The 22,518-nt window shown below is 50.6% G+C and overlaps 1 protein-coding gene across 21 annotated transcripts in view; it reads right to left on the bottom strand.

The window, feature by feature from the left end:
* Positions 1–3,260: 3,260 nt before the first annotated feature.
* The window catches only part of XG (Xg glycoprotein (Xg blood group)), a 33,891-nt gene continuing 14,633 nt past the window's right edge, over positions 3,261–22,518 (bottom strand). For 3 of the 21 annotated variants that reach the window (XM_044936705.2, XM_044936706.2, XM_025277055.3), the window contains 10 exons: positions 21,712–21,756; positions 19,278–19,319; positions 17,951–17,995; positions 15,466–15,507; positions 14,140–14,184; positions 11,647–11,688; positions 10,319–10,363; positions 8,701–8,736; positions 6,201–6,311; positions 3,261–5,060 (listed from right to left, as the gene is read on the bottom strand). In XM_044936705.2, the coding sequence (XP_044792640.2) occupies positions 5,044–5,060; positions 6,201–6,311; positions 8,701–8,736; positions 10,319–10,363; positions 11,647–11,688; positions 14,140–14,184; positions 15,466–15,507; positions 17,951–17,995; positions 19,278–19,319; positions 21,712–21,756 (470 nt within the window). In that variant the 3' untranslated portion in view covers positions 3,261–5,043. Of the gene's footprint in view, positions 5,061–6,200; positions 6,312–8,700; positions 8,737–10,318; positions 10,364–11,121; positions 11,505–11,646; positions 11,689–14,139; positions 14,185–15,465; positions 15,508–17,950; positions 17,996–18,697; positions 19,137–19,277; positions 19,320–21,711; positions 21,757–22,518 lie in introns of those variants that run through there. The other 18 variants (XM_045164362.1, XM_045164361.1, XM_045164359.1 and 15 more) reach the window with 18 other exon arrangements.

Below are 22,518 nucleotides of genomic sequence, written 5' to 3'. Positions count from 1 at the left end.
CCACAACTAGAGAAAGGCTGAGCACTGCAACAAAGACTCACAGCAGCCAAAAGTTGAAAAAATATATATTTTTTAATTTCAAAGAAACAAAGCAGAAAAGGCACTGAATTACCCCACCAAGACTAACGCTTATTCTAAAACTACATGGCAGATGCTGACTGTTTGCAGATGTATGGGCTTCCCAGGTGGCTCAGCGGTAAAGAATTTGCCTGCAATGTAGGAGACTCAGGAGACACAGGTTCGATCCCTGGGTCGGGATGATCCCCTGGAGGAGGAAACGGCAACCCACTCCAGTATTCTTGCCTGGAGAATCTCATAGACAGAGGAGCCTGGCGGGCTACAGTCCATGGGATCTCAAAGAGTCAAACACGACTGAGTGGCTAATACTTTCACTTTCAAAGGAGTTTTTATAAGAAGCCAGACAGTTAATGCTGTTTGCAGTGAAATGGATGGACCTAAAGAGTGTCATGCTGAGTGACCTGAGTCAGACAGAGAAGGAGAAATAGCATATGACATCCCTTACACGTGGAATCTGAAAAGATATGATACAAATGAACTTACTTAGAAAACAGAAACAGACTCAGAGACTTAGAGAGTGAACTTATGGTTGAGGCGTGGGAAGGATGGGGGAAGGGACAGTTAGGGAGTCTGGGATGGACATGGACACACTGCTGTATTTAACATGGAGAACCAGCAAGGACCTGCTGTCCAGCACAGGGAACTCTGCTCAATTCTCTGTAATAACCTTATGGTTCCCAGGGGGAAGGATGGGGGAAGGGACAGTTAGGGAGTCTGGGATGGACATGGACACACTGCTGTATTTAACATGGAGAACCAGCAAGGACCTGCTGGACAGCACAGGGATCTCTGCTCAATTTTGTGTGGCAGCCTGGATGGGAGGGGAGTTTGGGGGAGAATGGATACATGTGTATATATATGGTTGAGTCTCTTTGCTGTCCACCTGAAACTATCACAAGATTGTTTGTTAATTAGCTATACTCTAATACAAAAGTTTTTTTAAAAATAATGAAGCTAATGTTTTTTTTGGCGGGGGGGGGGATAAAAGAAGCTAGAGGGTACAAAGAAACAGAGAATTGAACAACAAAATGTTAAGAAACATTTGCTGAAAGTAAAGATGATTCTGCTACACACGGTGGCTCCTTCGATGTGAAATACCGAAGATGCTGGAAATCTTGAACGTGGATCACAAGAAGTTTCAAGGAAACTGATTTCTGAGCACAGATAAAGGAGTCCTCCAAACCTACGCAAGAAACAGCCACCAAATCTACACTAAATTAGCCAAAGGAAGATAAAAGAACAGATGCACGCACATATCCTCTGAAACAGTCCTCAAAATGAACAAGACCCGCGGCAGTCAGAAGAAAACACAATTTGAAAGTGAGATTCTATCACGTCAGCAGAAACATATGGTCACTAAGAGAGCTGCTCTGTCCCAGATATATACGTGTGTATACAATGTGCTGTCACAGAATATTTGATGTCTAGTGAATTTTCCGTGGAAAGAAAGAGGAAAGTCTCGCCCGAGCCGCCGTAAAAATCAACTGTGCTCGTGGCATGCCACACGCCTACAGAATCCAAGCAAAAATACTCAGAAAAATTCAGAAAGAACTCTTTCCCCCCAGCTTTACTGAGACATAATCTACACGTAGCATTGTAGAAGATTAAAGCGTACATTGGGACGAGGATACATTTCAGTGGGACGAGGATATATTTCAGTGGGACGATGATACATTTCAGTGGGATGACCATTGCAGATACATTTCAGTGGGATGACCATCGCAGCTATGCTTCTGTGGGATGATCACCGTAGCCTTGTCTGACATCTCCACCTTGTGACATAATTCTTTCTTTCTGAGGTGAGACTATTTAAAATCTTTCAAAATATAGGATACAGTTCCTTGGTGGCTCCAGGGGTAAAGAATCCGCCTGCCCATGCAGGAGACTGCAGTTCAAATCCCTGGGTTGGGAAGATTCCCTGGAGAAAGAGATGGAAGCTTACTCTAGTGTTCTTGCCTGGAAATTTCCGTGGACTGGGGCCCCTGGAGGGCTACAACCCATGGGTCTGCAAAGAGCTGCACACGACTTAGCGGCCAAACAACCACAGCCTCACCACCGTTTTGGAAGACAGATGCCAGAAATCAGTTTCCTTGAAACTTCTTGTGATCCACGTTCAAGATTTCCAAAACACTCGTTTTTCAGATGAGATGACGGACGCCCAGAGAGGTTGCCCAACTTGCCTAGGGTCACACAGCTTGACCTGGAGAAGCCAGACTGTGATTTCATGCTTTGGGCCTGAGTCCAGAGTTTAATCATGCCTGGCTTCCCGTATCACCTGTACAGACAAGCTAGATGCATTCCTCATTCTCGCGTTTAAATTAGAAAAAAAACCCCTCACCACTATGTAACCCAAATATATTCATCTCTATGACTTTTTAAGGATGTCTTTAACAGAATCCCACAAACTGGGCAGATGAAACAAGAAATATGTATCTTCTCCCAGGTTCAGAGTCTGGAAGTCCAAGACCGAGGGGTGGGCAGGCGGGCACACCCTCTGAAGGTTATACGGGGCTCTGTCCCGGCTTGCAGTAGCTCTTTGCCTTGTGGCTGGGCCGCTCCAAGCCACTCAGGTTCTTCTCCTCGTGTCTCTCTGTGTGTCTCTGAATTTCCCCTGTTATAAAGACACAGCTCATATTGCTTCAGAAGCCATCATCCTGTTCTGAGTCATTGTCTTAACTGATCACAACTGTCCCCGATCTTTTGACACACAAGGTTCCACTCTGAGATGCCAAGGGTCAGGATATCAGTGCATGAATTTTGATACCTGTGTGTGTGTGTGTGTGTGTGAGAGAGAGAGAGAGAGACTTGCTTTCCCTGCATTAAGAGCTGGAGGTGGGTCAGCAGCCTTGCATACAGTGGTTTATACTTGGAGAAAGGGTGTTCTCTTCTCTTTTCTGTTTCAGTGTAGTCCGTTTACAATGTTGTGTTCATTTCCGGTATAGTCTTCCCTGGTGGCTCAGTTGGTAAACAATCAAATGCCAATGCAAGAGACCCAGGTTCCATCACTGATCAGGAAGATGCCCTGGCAGAGGGCACGGCAACCCACTCCAGTATTCTTGCCTGGGGAATCCCATGGACAGAGGAGCGTGGTGGGCTACGGTCGCTGAGGTCACAAAGAGTCCGATATGACTGACCGACTGACACATAAGGCAATTTCAGTTATTCATGGACATACACGTATATTCTTTTCCAGGATCATTTATTACCACATTTTGAGTAGAGTTCCCTGTGCTATCAAGTAAGACCTTGCTGTTTATCTATTCTACATATGGTATCGTGTATCTCTTCATCCCAAACTCCTAATTTATGCCTCCACGCTCTCCCCTTTGGTGACCAGGAGTTCGTTTTGTATGTCCATGAGTCTATCCCTGTTTTGTAAATAAGTTCATTTGTATCCGTTTTCTTAGATTCCACACGTAAGTGATATCATAGGGTATGTGTGTTCCACAGACTTACGTCACTTACGGCAATACTCCCCAGGTCCACCCATGTTGCTGCATACGGCATGGGTGCATTCTTGTTCGTGGCCGAGTAATATTCCATCTGTACACATGTACCACATCGTCTTGAGCCATTCCTCCGTTGATGGACTCCTAGGCGTCCCCTGCCTTGGCTACTGGGGACAGTGCTGCAGTGAACGCTGGGGTGCAGGTATCTAAGGGGGAGCACCCACACATGAATATCTAGGATTTCCGTGCATCATCTTTCTGCGTTCCAGACTCTAATGACCATCCTCCTCTTTGGTTCCGATACTCAAACCCTAAACGTTCTATCAGCGTTGATCTCAGTCCATCAGACTACACTAGTCTGCCCAAACTACCCATTCTCTCCTCTCCCCTAAAGAATGACTGAAACCCAAGCAAGCAGCTGGTCTACTTTTTAGATGCTGAGGGTAGACAGTTAGTCCAGGACAAAGAAAAGTATACACCAAGGAAAGCGCTGACGTTGTGTTAAGAACTGGTACCCACAGAGGGTCCAAGACCAAAAATAATACAAAAGGGTCTCGACATCTCAAAATCTCTATCCCTCGTTCTGAAAAAATAGTAGAAACCATACAATTTCATGGCAAAAAAACCAAAACACCCCAAGATCTCTCCCCAAGCAGGTTTCCACATCATGGGCCTTGCACTTAAATTTCCAGAAATCCAGCCTCATCCTCTGCAGGTGATAATACTTTTGTCAGCTGAGATAAAGGTCAAATGCTGCCCTTAGGGTAGAAACACATTCATTCCTGATTCACAGGCGGTGGTGAACAGGTCTGGATTCCTGACGTTAACTAAAGGTGCTTAGTTTCCCTGGTGGCTCAAATGGTAAAGCATATGCCTGCAATGCGGGAGACCCAGGCTGGATCCCTGGGTCAGGAAAGATCCCCTGGAGGAGGGCATGGCAACCCACTCCAGGATTCTCGCCCGGAGAATCCCCATGGACAGAGCAGCCTGGTGGGCTACAGTCTAGGGGGTCACAAAGAGTCAGTTGCCACTGAGTGACTAACACTTTCACTTTTGCAAGGAAGCTGTAGCCTCAGCTAAGCTTGTCTCCCCAGCTTGCTAGAAACCCAAGCAGCATCCATCCTTCGGAAGTCCTCCACGGCAGCCCCACCCGAGACCCCCAGCTATTCTCCAGGCTCCTGTGTTCTCTGACCACGTCAGTGGCCTGTGGTCCCAGCAGGACATACTCCAGAGCTCAGACCAGAGTCGGAACCTCTCAGCCCGCATGGCCGGTGGAACCCACAGATCAAGCAATCTCTTTACAATCCGAGATCCAGCTGTCCACCTCGTTCCCATCGGTGTATCTGAGGAATGAGGAGCCCCCTTTTTTGTGGGGCAGCACGTGTATTGCAGACAGAAGAGAAGACCCTCCAGGGCAGCGAGTGAAGCCAAGAATGAAAAGGAACGTTCCACAGGATCGACAGGGTTGTCATCTGAAGGGAGGTTTTCTCAGAGCGGCAGGTGGATTTTGAAGACCTCAGATGGTCCGTGGTTCTGCAAGGAAACATTGAAAGCAAGACGTCATACTTAGGGTAAACACGCACACACACACACACTTCAGTGGATTGATCTTCAAGCACTGTTAATTTTTTTCACTGTAGAGGCGGCAGAGGATGAGATGGTTGGATGGCATCACTGACTCAATGGACATGAGTCTAAGTAAACTCTGGGAGTTGGTGATGGACAGGGAAGCCTGGCATGCTGCAGCCCACGGGGTCACAAAGAGTCGGACACGACTGAGTGACTCAACAACAACATCTATGATGAGGCATGTGGTCCAGAATGTAATTGGTTTTATTTTTTTTTCAGAAACTCTTGCTTCCCCCCCTCCCAAACTTTCAGGCTGGGGTGTTGTATAGACCAAGGCGCTTCCTGGCCAGGGTGTAAGTCAATACCACCCAAACACCAGCAGAGGGAGGCAGAGGGCAGCTATTGAGATTTTGAAGTTTCTCAAATCCAAAACAAAAACAGGATTGGAATAGACTTCTGTTTCATAGCTTCCCTCACGGGCAGTGGAAACCTCACTCTGGCAAAACCCAGATAGATGCCGACATGAGTGGTCTCAAGTCCAAAGCTTGAGAGAATCTAGATTAACGTCTGAGCTGTTGCTTCTTCTGCAAGAAAGCATCTCTTCCCCGACCACCTCTTTAGCGATGTCTCGGAATTTCCTGGATCAGCAGCCAGGATCTCTGCTCCCAAGGGCAGCTCCCTGCGCTTGTAATTCTGCAAACCCAGGAGCTTGGACCCAAAGTTGAAGCAGAAGCCCTACCCGGCCACCCACCACCCCCTGCACAAACTCGTTTCCCTGGAGGTCGTGTGTGCGTGCGGGGTCGTTCAGTCATGTCTGACTCTTTGCGACCCCGTGGACTGCAGCCCAGCAGGCTCCTCTGTCCATGAGGTGTTCCAGGCAAGGAGACTGGAGTGGGTTGCCGTTTAGCTGGTTCTTTTTAATCCCCTCCCCTCCATCTAACCACTGCCCTCTACCATCTCCCCACTGGGAACGACTAACTTTTTGTCTGTATCTGTGAGTCTGCCTCTTTTTCATTCACTCACATATCTATATATCTTTTTAAAATCGGGCTTTACCAGTTAAGGCAGACACAATTGGGGGCGGGGGTGGGGGGGAGGACTTGCCGTTTGTCCTGAGAGAGTTTCTCCTCTGGTTATAGTGCCTGACCGCCAGCCCGATCAGGGTCACCACCACCATGGAGACGATGGGCGATACAATTTTCGCTATCATGTTGCCTGTAGAAATGCAGGGGAACAAGACGGTCTCAGGAAAAACATCTCCAGTGGGGACAGCGTGTATTCCCAGCGACTCCCCACTCCCCCCCGCCCCCGGCCCTCCCCGCCCTCCTATTCACGGGAAAAGGATGGAATTCATCGAAGAAGCCCAAGGGATGCATCCTGCTTTATGTAAGGGCGCTTACTAACCACGTCTGATCAGTCTGGGTCATCCAACGGTTTTGTATAGAAGATATATATATATATGTGTATATATATATACATATATATATATTTAATTTAATGGGTGTGTTTGGATGAATTTGTATCTTTGGGGACAGAAAATGTTGACTCATGTTCTTCAGTCACTCAGTCGTATCCAACTCTGTGTGACTATGGACCGCAGCACGCCAGGCCTCCCTGTCCATCACCATCTCCCAGAGTTTGCTCAGACTCGTGTCCACTGAGTGGGTGATGCCATCCAACCATCTCATCCTGTGTCATCGCGTTCTCCTCCTGCCTTCCATCTTTCCCAGCATCAGGGTCTTTTCCAGTGAGTCAGCTCTTCACATCAAGTGGCCAAAGTATTGGAGTTTCAGCTTCAACATCAGTCCTTCCAATGAATATTCAGGACTGATTTCCTTTAGGATGGACTGGTTGGGTCTCCTTACAGTCCAGGGAAATGCGTGTATAAAGTGCAGAGCAGCCCAGGGGTCACCCGGCCAGTTACCGCTGTAGCCCCCACATCCATCCCATTCCATACTCTGGCCCCACAGATAATACAGTTCCTGGGGCTCCGTTCAAAGCTGGCACAACACCTCTGTCTCCTGTCCTGCCCGACGCCCACACATCTGTAGACTGTGCCTTGGAGATGTCCCATCCAGGAGCAGTCATTCTGTCTTCCAGCCCACCCCAATCCTGGGTGAGTCCTCTGTCCTGGCGAAAGTGAAAAAGTCTTAGCCGCTTCATTTGTGTCCAACTCTTTGTGACCCCACGGACTGTAGCCCCACCAGGCTTTGTCTGTCCATGGGATTCTCCAGGCCAGAATACTGGAGTGGGTAGCTTTTCCCTTCTCCAAGAGATCTTCCCAACAAAGGAATCAAACCAGGGTCGCCTGCATTGCAGACGGATTCTTTACCAGCTAAGCCACCAGGGAAGACTGAGAATACTGGAGTGGGTAGCCCATCCCTTCTCCAGGGGATCTTCCCAACTCAGGAATCGAACTGGGGTCTCCTGTATTGCAGGCGGATTCTTTACCAACTGAGCTGTCAGGGAAGCCCCTGTCTTGCCACGGACTCCATGAATCTGTGTGTCAGACCTGAATCTTGTCTGGGGAGCACCGCTCCTCCCCTACCTCCAGTCCACGAGGAGGAAAGCACCCGTGGCCTTCGCAAACGTCCCATAAACACCCAGGCCCCCCGGGAAACGGCAATATGTCCTGCAAACGGCAATACCATGGCCCCGCCCGGGTCCTGGGTCTGACGGGTTAGAAAGACAGCTCTGTCCCTTATTTCTCCCCCAGAGCCTTGGGGTCGGCCGTGTGGCTCCACCATCACCCTGCACTCGTGTCAGCCTCCAGATCCCCAAGAGGCTGGCCTCCGCCGTCCCAGCGACACACGGCATACGCCCGCTGGCCGGACCCCAGGCCTCCCCTGCGGACCCGTGACGGGGCGGGCGGGGCCCTGCTGGGGGCCTCTCAGGGAGTGAAGGCTGTGTTTTCTCTGCTGCTCTCCTTTGAGGCTTGAGGTCAGCTGTGGTCAACGAAACGGGCACCGGCGGTGGGCAGCAGGAGCTCCAAGCACCACAGCCGGCCTCGCAGAGCCTCAGGCGTCTTTCAGCTCCGAGTTGGTCCCCAGAGCATCAGGCATCTGTCAGCTACAATTGGTCCCTGCAGCCCCAGGCATCTTTCAGCTCCCAGTCGGTCGCCAGAGCCCCAGACATCTTTCAGCTCCAAGTTGGTCCCTACAGCCCCAGGCATCTTTCAGCTCTGAGTCGGTCCCCAGAGCATCAGGCATCTTGCAGCTCCGAGTCGGTCCCCAGAGCCCCAGGCATCTTTCAGCTCCAAGTTGGTCCCCAGAGCATCAGGCATCTTGCAGCTCCCAGTCGGTCGCCAGAGCCCAAGACATCTTTCAGCTCTAAGTTGGTCCCCAGAGCATCAGGCATCTTGCAGCTCCGAGTCGGTCCCCAGAGCATCAGGCATCTTTCAACTCCGAGTCGATTCCCACGTCTCCTTCTCTGACCCCCGTGGGACAGACCCCGCCTGGAAGGAGCTTCTGAACGCCCACACAGAGAGAGAAGGTGGTCCCTGAAAGCCCTCTGTGGAAACAATACCATGCCTGCCCGGGCCCCTCTGCAGCCACGTGGGGACCCCGCCCCTCGGAAGGCCGGGAGCCCTGTCCCCGGGCCGTACCTTGCTGGTTGCCGGGTGTGGAGTGGCCGGCTCCACCTGGAAGGGGACAAGCACACACTCACATGGTATTCGGAAGAGCTGGTCACCGGCTGCCTGCTGCTGGGAGGCGGGCATTACACGTCCAAGCAGGGGAGGGGGCGGGGTGAGGCTGTCACCTCAGGGCGTAGGGATACACACAAAGGCGTGCACAAGAAGCATGTGCACACACCCAAATACACACACGCGCGCACACACACACCCCCATATACACACATGCACACACACACCCATATACACACATGCACACACGCACACCCCCATATACACACATGCACACACACACCCATATACACACATGCACACACACACAATATCCTACACACACAACACATGGACACACCCATATACACATATGCGCACAAACATCCCCCCACACATACACCCATATACACACATGCACACACACCCCCATATACACACATGCACACACACACCACGCACACACACACCCATATACACACATGCACACACATACAACATCCCCCACACACATCACACACCCATATACATGTGTGTACATACATTCAACACACCACACATACATCCCATACACACAACACATCGACACACCCATATGCACGAATGTACATACATGCAACACACCACACACACAACACACACCCAAATACACACATGCACACATATCCCACATACAACACACAGATATACACACATGCACACACAACCCATATACACACGTGTACATACATGCAACACACCACACACCTGACACACACCATACCCATATACACACATGTACATACACGCAACACACACAACACCCCACAACACACATCCATATGCATACATGTACACACAGCCCACACACATGAACATACATGCAAACTCCACACACATGCATGCATGCACACAAAACACACCACCACACATGCAACAACTCACATACATACAGACACGCACATACAACACACGGACACACCCATATGCATAATGCACACCTGGGTATACACATATGCACACATGTACAACACAAGCACACGTCCACACACACACATCGGCACAGCCATGTGTGCACACAGGCAGGCGTGCACACAAGCATCACAGGCACTGTGCCTGTGTGGACATGACCGTGGACACACACATACGTATCTCCACATGTGTGTGCGCAGTACACGCCCACACATGTACACATGAAGACACAAGACCTGCACATATGTCCACATGCACACATTCACCCTGACCCACACACCCACAGCACACACACGGGCACGTGTGTCTCAAATTCATACTCACGCATGCACAGACACACAGCACGAAGGCACATGTGAACCTATGTCCACATGTATAAAAGCAAGCGCCCTCCAAGCCACACGCACGGACATCCACGTGCAGGGACACACACATGTCACATGCGTGTGCACAGGCAGTAACACGCGTGAGCGAGCTTTCATTTCTTGGACGGATTGCGACCCGCGTCCCATGCAAACCCCTCCCCAGCTTCGGTGCTCAGTGAGGACGCCGATCAGAGACCCAGGCGGTCAGGCAGCGCCCACACGGGGGTTAGCTCCTCAGCAGGAGAGCTTCTCCTGCTTTGGCTTTTATGAAAGACCTCCTTTACCATAATAAATGCCAGGGAAGCGGAGTCTGTTGCGCCCTCCTTGCCCTGCAGGAAAGAAAGGCCATGTGAAGAGGAAGGTAAGGCCCGGAAATGCCGGAGACATCCCCAAAGGAAGCTTCAAGAAAGACAGGACCCAGAAGCAGAGGCTGTGATATCCGGGCAAAAGCCCCACCCGGATTGTCCCTGAGCCAGAGAAGAGACAAGCATACCCCGGACATTCACTGGCGGCACCGAGTCGGGCTGAGCTCATCTTGCAAGTTCAGCAGGTCTCCTAATGCCAGGGGCGCGCTGACCCCCAGCTGCAAGAGAGGGGGCTTGCCTGAGCTCAAAACCCCACTTCTCAGCGCGTCCAGGGAGAAGGCCAGTCCCCAAGGCCAGGAAGCATGCCCCACAGGCAGCAGACAGTCATCTCAGGACTGAGCAATAAAGGACCTTTCTCCACACCTTGTGTTCAGAGGGCAATTTTTTTTTCCCCCTCTTTTTGGCTGCATGCAGGATATGCAGGATGTTAATTCCCTGATCAGGCACTGATCCCAGATCCTGCCAGTGAGAGCCCACCATCCTAATGACTGGATCACCAGGGAAGTCCCCAGGGAGTAATTTTTAAAACGTGATTCCCTGGGGGCTCAACATGGTAAAGAATCTGCCTGCAATGCAGGAGACCCAGGTTCGATCCCTGGGTCAGAAAGATTCCCCGGGAGGAGGGCATGGCAACCGAGGGCAGTATTCTTGCCTGGAGTATCCCACGGAGGGAGGAGCCTGGAGGGCTACAGTCCATGGGGTCGCAAAGAGTCAGAGACGACTTAGCGACTAAACAGCACCAACATCTATATTGACAAAGTATTACATGACTACTTTGTACAAGGTTTCATGGGGATTCTATCTCAGTTTAGAAACATGGATCCAGTGCCTTTTGCTTTTCTGGCTCAATTAGCTCCCCAGTTCACTTTACAGCACCAGAGACCCTCTGGAGATTTCTAGATCCACCCCTCGCTTTGAGAAAAGCTCGGTATAGACAAGAATGGAGTTTCTTACTCCCAGGGTAAATTCCTTTCTTTCTTGGCATAATGTACTATCTACACAAAGAATCCGCAATTCCTGGGCTGTTCTCTGCCTAATGAGCTTGCAGCCCGGGGCTCTGTGTCTTGTTTCCTGGATACAGGGGTGTGGGGTCAACCCCGGACACCTGGACGAAACCAAGCTGACGGTCAGCAGTGAAGCGGCCCACACCCAAGACCCAGGAGGAAGCTCTAATGGGAGCCCCGGAAAAGCCCACGCAGCCCCGCCAGCCCCACGGGCCCCAGCGCTGCATGAAGCGAGCCTGTTACCGTAGCCGTCGTGCCCCGGCTGGAACCCGCCACCGCCGCCTCCTGCAGGAGAGAAGAGGGATGTGACAGCCATTCGCAGCGTGGACCTTGGGGTCCAGCAGGCATCCGCCCGGCTGGCACCAAAGCCGGACCCAACAGTCACCCCCAAAAGAGTGCCTGCTCTCCAGTGGCTCAGTCGTGTCTGACTCTTTGTGACCCCATGGACTGCAGCACGCCAGGCTTCCCTGTCCATCACCAACTCCCGGAGCTTGCTCATACTCATGTCCGTCGAGTCGAGTCAACCATCTCATCCCCTGTCGCCCTCTGCTCCTCCTGCCCTCAATCTCTCCCAGCATCAGGGTCTTGTCCACTGAGTTGTCTGGAGCCCTATGTAGTGGAAAAGCTCGGGACCTTCCAGAAAATGCTCTAAGGAGTCGCTCCCCCAGAGGCATGGCTTCTGGATGGAAAAACTCATGCCACAGAGAGCCCTTCAGAAAGCTGTGTGTTTTCAGAGATTACGCATGCCCCCCGCCTATGCCGATATAGGGCTTCAAGGTAACACAGGCTTACCCCCACCTCCAGGGACACAGTTCTATCATGCTAGAAGTCAACTGCATCACATTAAACATACATTTTTTGGGGGGAAGATACACAGAGACACTTCTGCAAAGGTTGGTATAGACACAACATCTGTGTAAACAGAGGTGTGTGTGCGTGACAGTCACTCATTCGTGTCCGACTCTCTGTGACCCCGTGGACTACAGCCTGGGAGGCTCCTCAGTCCATGGGATTCTCCAGGCAAGAATCCTGGAGTGGGTGGTCATGTCCTCCTCCAGGGTATCTCCTGACCCAGGAATGGAACTCAGGTCTACTGCACTGCAGGCCGATTCTCTACTCCTGAGCCACCTGGGAAGCCCAAAGATAGCGACTTAGGACTATAGCTAGATATAGATAAAAATACAGATATAGATGTAGGTATAGGTGTAGACAGATATAGATAGAGACAGATATAGATAGAGAAAGATACCGATATAGATGCTGGTATAGCTGTAGACATATATCAATATACAAATAGGTACAGATACAGATATATAGGTGGGCTTCCTTGATAGCTCAGTTGGTAAAGGATCCGCCTGCAATGCAGGAGACCCCGGTTTGATTTGTGGGCTGGGAAGATCTGCTGGAGAAGGGATAGGCTACCCACTCCAGTATTCTTGGGCTTCCTTGGTGGCTCAGCTGGTGAAGAATCTGCCTGCAATGCGAGAGACCTGGGATCGATCCCTGGGTTAGGAAGATCCCCTGGAGGAGGGCATGGCAACGCATTTCAGTATTTTTGCCTGGACAAGAATGCTTGCCTGGGATACTCTGTCCAGCATCAAATGGACAGAGGAGCCTAGTGAGCTAGAGTTCATGGGGTCGCAAAGAGTTGGACACAACTGAGCGACTGACCACAGCACAGATATAGCTATAGATATACATGTGCATATATACAGACATAGATATACATATACCAAGGCAATGGTACCTGACTCCAGTACTTTTGCCTGGAAAAGCCCATGGACGGAGGAGCCTGGTAGGCTGCGGTCCATGGGGTCGCTAGGAGTCGGACACAACTGAGCGACTTCGCTTTCGCTTTTCACTTTCATGCATTGGAGAAGGAAATGGCAACCCACTCCAGTGTTCCTGCCTGGAGAATCCCAGGGATGGGGGAGCCTGGTGGCATCCGTCTATGGGGTCACACAGAGTTGGACACGACTGAAGTGACTTAGCATAGCATAGCATAGATAAACAGACATATATAAATATATATTCATAAATACATACAGGTAAACATAGATATAAATCAATGTACATGTAGATATAGGTATAGATAGATATACATATAGCTATACATATAAATATATATACAGATATAGATATAGATACGCTTATAGATAAACATAGATATAGATATAAATACATATAGATACATATATTGATCCAGGTAACATAGCTGTAGATAGAAATATATATGCAGGTATGGATATATTTCTGCATATAGATAAATATAGATATAGATACATATACATACAGATACACATGGATCAAGGTCTAGATACAGATACACACAGATATGCACATAGATACAGATATAGCTACGCCCTGACCCGCACACCCACAGCGCACACACACGTGCAAATTCATACTCACGCATGCACAGACAGATAGCGCGAAGGCACATGTGAACCTATGTCCACATGTATAAAAGCAAGCGCCCTCCCAGCCACACACACACACATCCACGTGCAGGCACACACACATGCAACACGCGTGTGCACAGGCAGTAACACGCATGAGCAAGCCTTCATTTCTTGGACTGATTGTGTCCCGCGTCCCATGCAAACCCCTCCCCAGCTTCGGTGCCCATTGAGGACGCCGATCAGAGACCCAGGCGGTCAGGCAGCACCCACGCGGGGGTTAGCTCCTCAGCAGGAGAGCTTCTCCTGCTTTGGCTTTAAGAAAGACCTCCTTTACCATAATTAATGCCAGGTGAGCCGGGTATGTTGCGCCCTCCTCGCCCTGCAGGAAAGAAAGGCCAGGTGAAGAGGAAGGGAAGGCCCGGAAATGCCGGAGACATCGCCAAAGGAAGCTTTGAGAAAGACAGGACCCCGAAGCAGAGGCTGTGACATCGGGCAAAAGCCCCACCCGGATCTTCCCGAGCCAGAGAAGAGACAAGCGCACCCCGGACATTCCCTGGCCGCACCGAGTCAGGCTGAGCTCATCTTGCAAGTTCAGCAGGTGTCCTAATGCCAGGGGCATGCTGACCCCCAGCTGCAGAGAGAGGGGGCTTGCCTGAGCTCAAAACCCCACTTCTCAGCGCATCCAGGGAGAAGTCCAGTCCCCGAGGCCAGGAAGCATGCCCCACGGGCAGCAGACAGTCATCTCAGCAACTGAGAGATCAAGGTCCTTGCTCCACACCTTCTTATCTCCAGAGGGCAATTTGCTTTTTCTTTCTGTTTTTAGCTGCATGCAGAATATGCAGGATGTTAATTCCCTGACCAGGCACTGATCTGATCCTCCCAGTGAGAGCCCACCGTCCTAATGACTGGATCACCGGGGAAGTCCCCAGGGAGAAATTTTTAAAACGCGATTCCCTGGGGGCTCAGCATGGTAAAGAATCTGCCTGCAATGCAGGAGACTCAGGTTCCATCCCTGGGTCAGAAAGATTCCCGTGGACGAGGGCATGGCAACCGACGGCAGTATTATTGCCTGGAGTATCCCACGGACAGAGGAGCCTGGAGGGCTACAGTCCACGGGGTTTCAGAGTCAGAGACCACCTAGCGACTAACAGCACCAACATCTATATTGACAAAGTATCACATGACTACTTTGTACAAGGTTTCATGTGGATTCTATCTCAGTTTAGAAATGTGGATCCAGTGCCTTTTGCTTTTCTGGCTCAATTAGCTCCCAAGTTCACTTTACAGCACCAGAGACCCTCTGGAGATTTCTAGATCCACCCCTCGCTTTGAGAAAAGGTCTGTAGAGACAAGAATGGAGTTTCTTACTCCCAGGGTAAATTCCTTTCTTTCTTGGAATGACCTACTATCTACATAAAGAATCCGCAATTCCTGGGCTGTTCTCTGCCTAATGAGCTTGTAGCCTGGGGCTCTGTGTCTTGTTTCCTGGATAGAGGGGTGTGGGGTCAAAACCTGGACACCTGGACGAAACCAAGCTGACTGTCAACAGTGAAGCGGCCATACCCAAGACCCAGGAGGAAGCTCTAATGGGAGTCCCGGAAAAGCCCACGCAGCCCCGCAACCCCACGGGCCCCAGCGCTGCATGAAGCGAGCCTGTTACCGTAGCCGTCGTGCCCCGGCTGGAACCCGCCACCGCCGCCTCCTGCAGGAGAGAAGAGGGATGTGACAGCCATTCGCAGCGTGGACCTTGGGGTCCAGCAGGCATCCGCCCGGCTGGCACCAAAGCCGGACCCAACAGTCACCCCCAAAAGAGTGCCTGCTCTCCAGTGGCTCAGTCGAGTCTGACTCTTTGTGACCCCATGGACTGCAGCACGCCAGGCCTCCCTGTCCATCACCAACTCCCGGAGCTTGCTCATACTCATGTCCGTCGAGTCGAGTCAACCATCTCATCCCCTGTCGCCCTCTGCTCCTCCTGCCCTCAATCTCTCCCAGCATCAGGGTCTTGTCCACTGAGTCGTCTGGAGCCCTATGTAGTGGAAAAGCTCGGGACCTTCCAGAAAATGCTCTAAGGAGTCCCTCCCCCGGAGGCATGGCTTCTGGATGGAAAAACTCATGCCACAGAGAGCCCTTCAGAAAGCTGTGTGTTTTCAGAGATTACGCATGCCCCCCGCCTATGCCGATATAGGGCTTCAAGGTAACACAGGCTTACCCCCACCTGCAGGGACGCAGTTCTATCATGCTAGAAGTCAACTGCATCACATTAAACATACATTTTTTGGGGGGAAGATACACAGAGACACTTCTGCAAAGGTTGGTATAGACACAACATCTGTGTAAACAGAGGTGTGTGTGCGTGACGGTCACTCATTCGTGTCCGACTCTCTGGGACCCCGTGGACTACAGCCTGGGAGGCTCCTCAGTCCATGGGATTCTCCAGGCAAGAATCCTGGAGTGGGTGGTCATGTCCTCGTCCAGGGGATCTTCCCGACCCAGGGATGGAACTCAGGTCTATTGCACTGCAGGCCGATTCTCTACTCCTGAGCCACCTGGGAAGCCCACAGATAGTGACTTAGGACTATAGCTAGATATAGATAAAAATACAGATATAGATGTAGGTATAGGTGTAGACAGATATAGATACAGAAATAGAGAAAGATACAGATATAGATGCTGGTATAGCTGTAGACAGATATCGATATACAAATAGGTACAGATATAGATATATCGGTGGGCTTCCTTGATAGCTAAGTTGGTAAAGGATCCGCCTGCAATGCAGGAGACCCCGGTTTGATTTGTGGGCTGGGAAGATCTGCTGGAGAAGGGATAGGCTACCCACTCCAGTATTCTTGGGCTTCCCTGGTGGCTCAGCTGGTGAAGAATCTGCCTGCAATGCGGGAGACCTGGGATCGATCACTGGGTTAGGAAGATCCCCTGGAGGAGGGCATGGCAACGCATTTCAGTATTTTTCCTGGACAAGAATGCTTGCCTGGGATACTCTGTCCAGCATCAAATGGACAGAGGAGCCTAGTGAGCTAAAGTTCACGTGGTCGCAAAGAGTTGGACACAACTGAGCGACTGACCACAGCACAGATATAGCTATAGATATACATGTGCATATATACAGACATAGATATACATATACCAAGGCAATGGTACCTGACTCCAGTACTTTTGCCTGGAAAAGCCCATGGACGGAGGAGCCTGGTAGGCTGCGGTCCATGGGGTCGCTAGGAGTCGGACACAACTGAGCGACTTCGCTTTCACTTTTCACTTTCATGCATTGGAGAAGGAAATGGCAACCCACTCCAGTGTTCCTGCCTGGAGAATCCCAGGGATGGGGGAGCCTGGTGGCATCCGTCTATGGGGTCACACAGAGTTGGACACGACTGAAGTGACTTAGCATAGCATAGCATAGATAAACAGACATATATAAATATATATTCATAAATACATACAGGTAAACATAGATATAAATCAATGTACATGTAGATATAGGTATAGATAGATATACATATAGCTATACATATAAATATATATACAGATATAGATATAGATACGCTTATAGATAAACATAGATATAGATATAAATACATATAGATACATATATTGATCCAGGTAACATAGCTGTAGATAGAAATATATATGCAGGTATGGATATATTTCTGCATATAGATAAATATAGATATAGATACATATACATACAGATACACATGGATCAAGGTCTAGATACAGATACAGACAGATATGCACATAGATACAGATATAGCTACGCCCTGACCCGCACACCCACAGCGCACACACACGTGCAAATTCATACTCACGCATGCACAGACAGATAGCGCAAAGGCACATGTGAACCTATGTCCACATGTATAAAAGCAAGCGCCCTCCCAGCCACACACCACACATCCACGTGCAGGCACACACACATGCAACACGCGTGTGCACAGGCAGTAACACGCATGAGCAAGCCTTCATTTCTTGGACTGATTGTGTCCCGCGTCCCATGCAAACCCCTCCCCAGCTTCAGTGCCCATTGAGGACGCTGATCAGAGACCCAGGCGGTCAGGCAGCACCCACGCGGGGGTTAGCTCCTCAGCAGGAGAGCTTCTCCTGCTTTGGCTTTTATGAAAGACCTCCTTTACCATAATTAATGCCAGGTGAGCCGGGTATGTTGCGCCCTCCTCGCCCTGCAGGAAAGAAAGGCCAGGTGAAGAGGAAGGGAAGGCCCGGAAATGCCGGAGACATCCCCAAAGGAAGCTTCGAGAAAGACAGGACCCCGAAGCAGAGGCAGTGACATCCGGCAAAAGCCCCACCCGGATCTTCCCGAGCCAGAGAAGAGACAAGCGCACCCCGGATATTCGCTGGCCGCACCGGGTCGGGCTGAGCTCATCTTGCAACTTCAGCAGGTGTCCTAATGCCAGGGGCACGCTGACCCCCAGCTGCAGAGAGAGGGGGCTTGCCTGAGCTCAAAACCCCACTTCTCAGCGCGTCCAGGGAGAAGTCCAGTCCCCAAGGCCAGGAAGCATGCCCCACGGGCAGCAGACAGTCATCTCAGCAACTGAGAAATCAAGGTCCTTGCTCCACACCTTCTTATCTCCAGAGGGCAATTTGCTTTTTCTTTCTGTTTTTAGCTGCATGCAGAATATGCAGGATGTTAATTCCCTGACCAGGCACTGATCTGATCCTGCCAGTGAGAGCCCACGGTCCTAATGACTGGATCACCAGGGAAGTCCCCAGGGAGTAATTTTTAAAACGCGATTCCCTGGGGGCTCAACATGGTAAAGAATCTGCCTGCAATGCAGGAGACTCAGGTTCCATCCCTGGGTCAGAAAGATTCCCCTGGATGAGGGCATGGCAACCGACGGCAGTATTATTGCCTGGAGTATCCCATGGACAGAGGAGCCTGGAGGGCTACAGTCCACGGGGTTTCAGAGTCAGAGACGACCTAGCAACTAACAGCACCAACATCTATATTGACAAAGTATCACATGACTACTTTGTACAAGGTTTCATGTGGATTCTATCTCAGTTTAGAAATGTGGATCCAGTGCCTTTTGCTTTTCTGGCTCAATTAGCTCCCAAGTTTACTTTACAGCACCAGAGACCCTCTGGAGATTTCTAGATCCACCCCTCGCTTTGAGAAAAGGTCTGTAGAGACAAGAATGGAGTTTCTTACTCCCAGGGTAAATTCCTTTCTTTCTTGGAATGACGTACTATCTACACAAAGAATCCGCAATTCCTGGGCTGTTCTCTGCCTAATGAGCTTGCAGCCCGGGGCTCTGTGTCTTGTTTCCTGGATAGAGGGGTGTGGGGTCAAAACCTGGACACCTGGACGAAATCAAGCTGACGGTCAACAGTGAAGCGGCCATACCCAAGACCCAGGAGGAAGCTCTAATGGGAGCCCCGGAAAAGCCCACGCAGCCCCGCCAGCCCCACGGGCCCCAGCGCTGCATGAAGCGAGCCTGTTACCGTAGCCGTCGTGCCCCGGCTGGAACCCGCCACCGCCGCCTCCTGCAGGAGAGAAGAGGGATGTGACAGCCATTCGCAGCGTGGACCTTGGGGTCCAGCAGGCATCCGCCCGGCTGGCACCAAAGCCGGACCCAACAGTCACCCCCAAAAGAGTGCCTGCTCTCCAGTGGCTCAGTCGTGTCTGACTCTTTGTGACCCCATGGACCGCGGCACGCCAGGCTTCCCTGTCCATCACCAACTCCCGGAGCTTGCTCAAACTCATGTCCGCCGAGTCGGTGATGCCATCCAACCATCTCATCCCCTGTGGCCCCCTTCTCCTCCTGCCCTCAATCTCTCCCAGCATCAGGGTCTTGTCCACTGAGTCGTCTGGAGCCCTATGTAGTGGAAAAGCTCGGGACCTTCCAGAAAATGCTCTAAGGAGTCGCTCCCCCGGAGGCATGGCTTCTGGATGGAAAAATTCATGGCACAGAGAGCCCTTCAGAAAGCTGTGTGTTTTCAGAGATTACGCATGCCCCCCGCCTATGCCGATATAGGGCTTCAAGGTAACACAGGCTTACCCCCACCTGCAGGGACGCAGTTCTATCATGCTAGAAGTCAACTGCATCACATTAAACATACATTTTTTGGGGGAAGATGCACAGAGACACTTGCAAAGGTTGGTATAGACACAACATCTGTGTAAACAGAGGTGTGTGTGCGTGACAGTCTCTCATTCGTGTCCGACTCTCTGTGACCCCGTGGACTACAGCCTGGGAGGCTCCTCAGTCCATGGGATTCTCCAGGCAAGAATCCTGGAGTGGGTTGTCATGTCCTCCTCCAGGGTATCTCCTGACCCAGGAATGGAACTCAGGTCTATTGCACTGCAGGCCGATTCTCTACTCCTGAGCCACCTGGGAAGCCCACAGATAGCGACTTAGGACTATAGCTAGATATAGATAAAAATACAGATATAGATGCAGGTATAGCTGTAGACAGATATCGATATACAAATAGGTACAGATATAGATATATAGGTGGGCTTCCTTGATATCTCAATTGGTAAAGGATCCGCCTGCAATGCAGGAGACCCCGGTTTGATTCTTGGTTCAGGAAGATCTGTTGGAGAAGGGATAGGCTACCCACTCCAGTATTCTTGGGCTTCCTTGGTGGCTCAGCTGGTGAAGAATCTGCCTGAAATGCGGGAGACCTGGGATCGATCACTGGGTTAGGAAGATCCCCTGGAGGAGGGCATGGCAACGCATTTCAGTATTTTTGCCTGGACAAGAATGCTTGCCTGGGATACTCTGTCCAGCATCAAATGGACAGAGGAGACTAGTAAGCTAGAGTTCATGGGGTCGCAAAGAGTTGGACACAACTGAGCGACTGACCACAGCACAGATATAGCTATAGATATACATGTGCATATATACAGACATAGATATACATATACCAAGGCAATGGTACCTGACTCCGGTACTTTTGCCTGGAAAAGCCCATGGACGGAGGAGCCTGGTAGGCTGCGGTCCATGGGGTCGCTAGGAGTCGGACACAACTGAGCGACTTCGCTTTCACTTTTCACTTTCATGCATTGGAGAAGGAAATGGCAACCCACTCCAGTGTTCCTGCCTGGAGAATCCCAGGGATGGGGGAGCCTGGTGGCATCCGTCTATGGGGTCACACAGAGTTGGACACGACTGAAGTGACTTAGCATAGCATAGCATAGATAAACAGACATATATAAATATATATTCATAAATACATACAGGTAAACATAGATATAAATCAATGTACATGTAGATATAGGTATAGATAGATATACATATAGCTATACATATAAATATATATACAGATATAGATATAGATATGCTTATAGATAAACATAGATATAGATATAAATACATACAGATACACATATAGATCCAGGTAACATATAGCTGTAGATAGAAATATATATGCAGGTATGGATATATTTCTGCACATAGATAAATATAGATATAGATACGTATACATACAGATACACATGGATCAAGGTCTAGATACAGATACAGACAGATATGCACATAGATACAGATATAGCTACGCCCTGACCCGCACACCCACAGTGCACACACACGTGCAAATTCATACTCACGCATGCACAGACAGATAGCGCGAAGGCACATGTGAACCTATGTCCACATGTATAAAAGCAAGCGCCCTCCCAGCCACACACCACACATCCACGTGCAGGCACACACACATGCCACAAGCGTGTGCACAGGCAGTAACACGCATGAGCAAGCCTTCATTTCTTGGACTGATTGTGTCCCGCGTCCCATGCAAACCCCTCCCCAGCTTCAGTGCCCATTGAGGACGCCGATCAGAGACCCAGGCGGTCAGGCAGCACCCACGCGTGGGTTAGCTCCTCAGCAGGAGAGCTTCTCCTGCTTTGGCTTTTATGAAAGATCTCCTTTACCATAATTAATGCCAGGTGAGCCGGGTATGTTGCGCCCTCCTCGCCCTGCAGGAAAGAAAGGCCAGGTGAAGAGGAAGGGAAGGCCCGGAAATGCCGGAGACATCCCCAAAGGAAGCTTCGAGAAAGACAGGACCCCGAAGCAGAGGCAGTGACATACGGCAAAAGCCCCACCCAGATCTTCCCGAGCCAGAGAAGAGACAAGCGCACCCCAGACATTCCCTGGCCGCACCGAGTCGGGCTGAGCTCATCTTGCAACTTCAGCAGGTGTCCTAATGCCAGGGGCACGCTGACCCCCAGCTGCGAGAGAGGGGGCTTGCCTGAGCTCAAAACCTCACTTCTCAGCGCGTCCAGGGAGAAGTCCAGTCCCCGAGGCCAGGAAGCATGCCCCACGGGCAGCAGACAGTCATCTCAGCAACTGAGAAATCAAGGACCTTGCTCCACACCTTCTTATGTCCAGAGAGCAATTTGTTTTTTCTTTCTGTTTTTAGCTGCATGCAGGATATGCAGGATGTTAATTCCCTGACCAGGCACTGATCTGATCCTCCCAGTGAGAGCCCACCGTCCTAGTGAGTGGACCACCAGGGATGTCCCCAGGGAGTAATTTTTAAAAAGCGATTCCCTGGGGGCTCAACATGGTAAAGAATCTGCCTGCAATGCAGGAGACCCAGGTTCCATCCCTGAGTCAGAAAGATTCCCCTGGACGAGGGCATGGCAACCGACTGCCGTATTCTTGCCTGGAGAATCCCACGGGCAGAGGAGCCTGGAGGGCTACAGTCCACGGGGTCACAAAGAGTCAGAGACAACTTA

The sequence above is a fragment of the Bubalus bubalis genome, chromosome X (genome assembly GCF_019923935.1).
Source record: "Bubalus bubalis isolate 160015118507 breed Murrah chromosome X, NDDB_SH_1, whole genome shotgun sequence".
Classification (NCBI taxonomy): domain Eukaryota; kingdom Metazoa; phylum Chordata; class Mammalia; order Artiodactyla; family Bovidae; genus Bubalus; species Bubalus bubalis.
The sequence above is the reverse complement of the archived record's forward strand: the minus strand, read 5'-3'. Positions and strand labels throughout refer to the sequence as shown.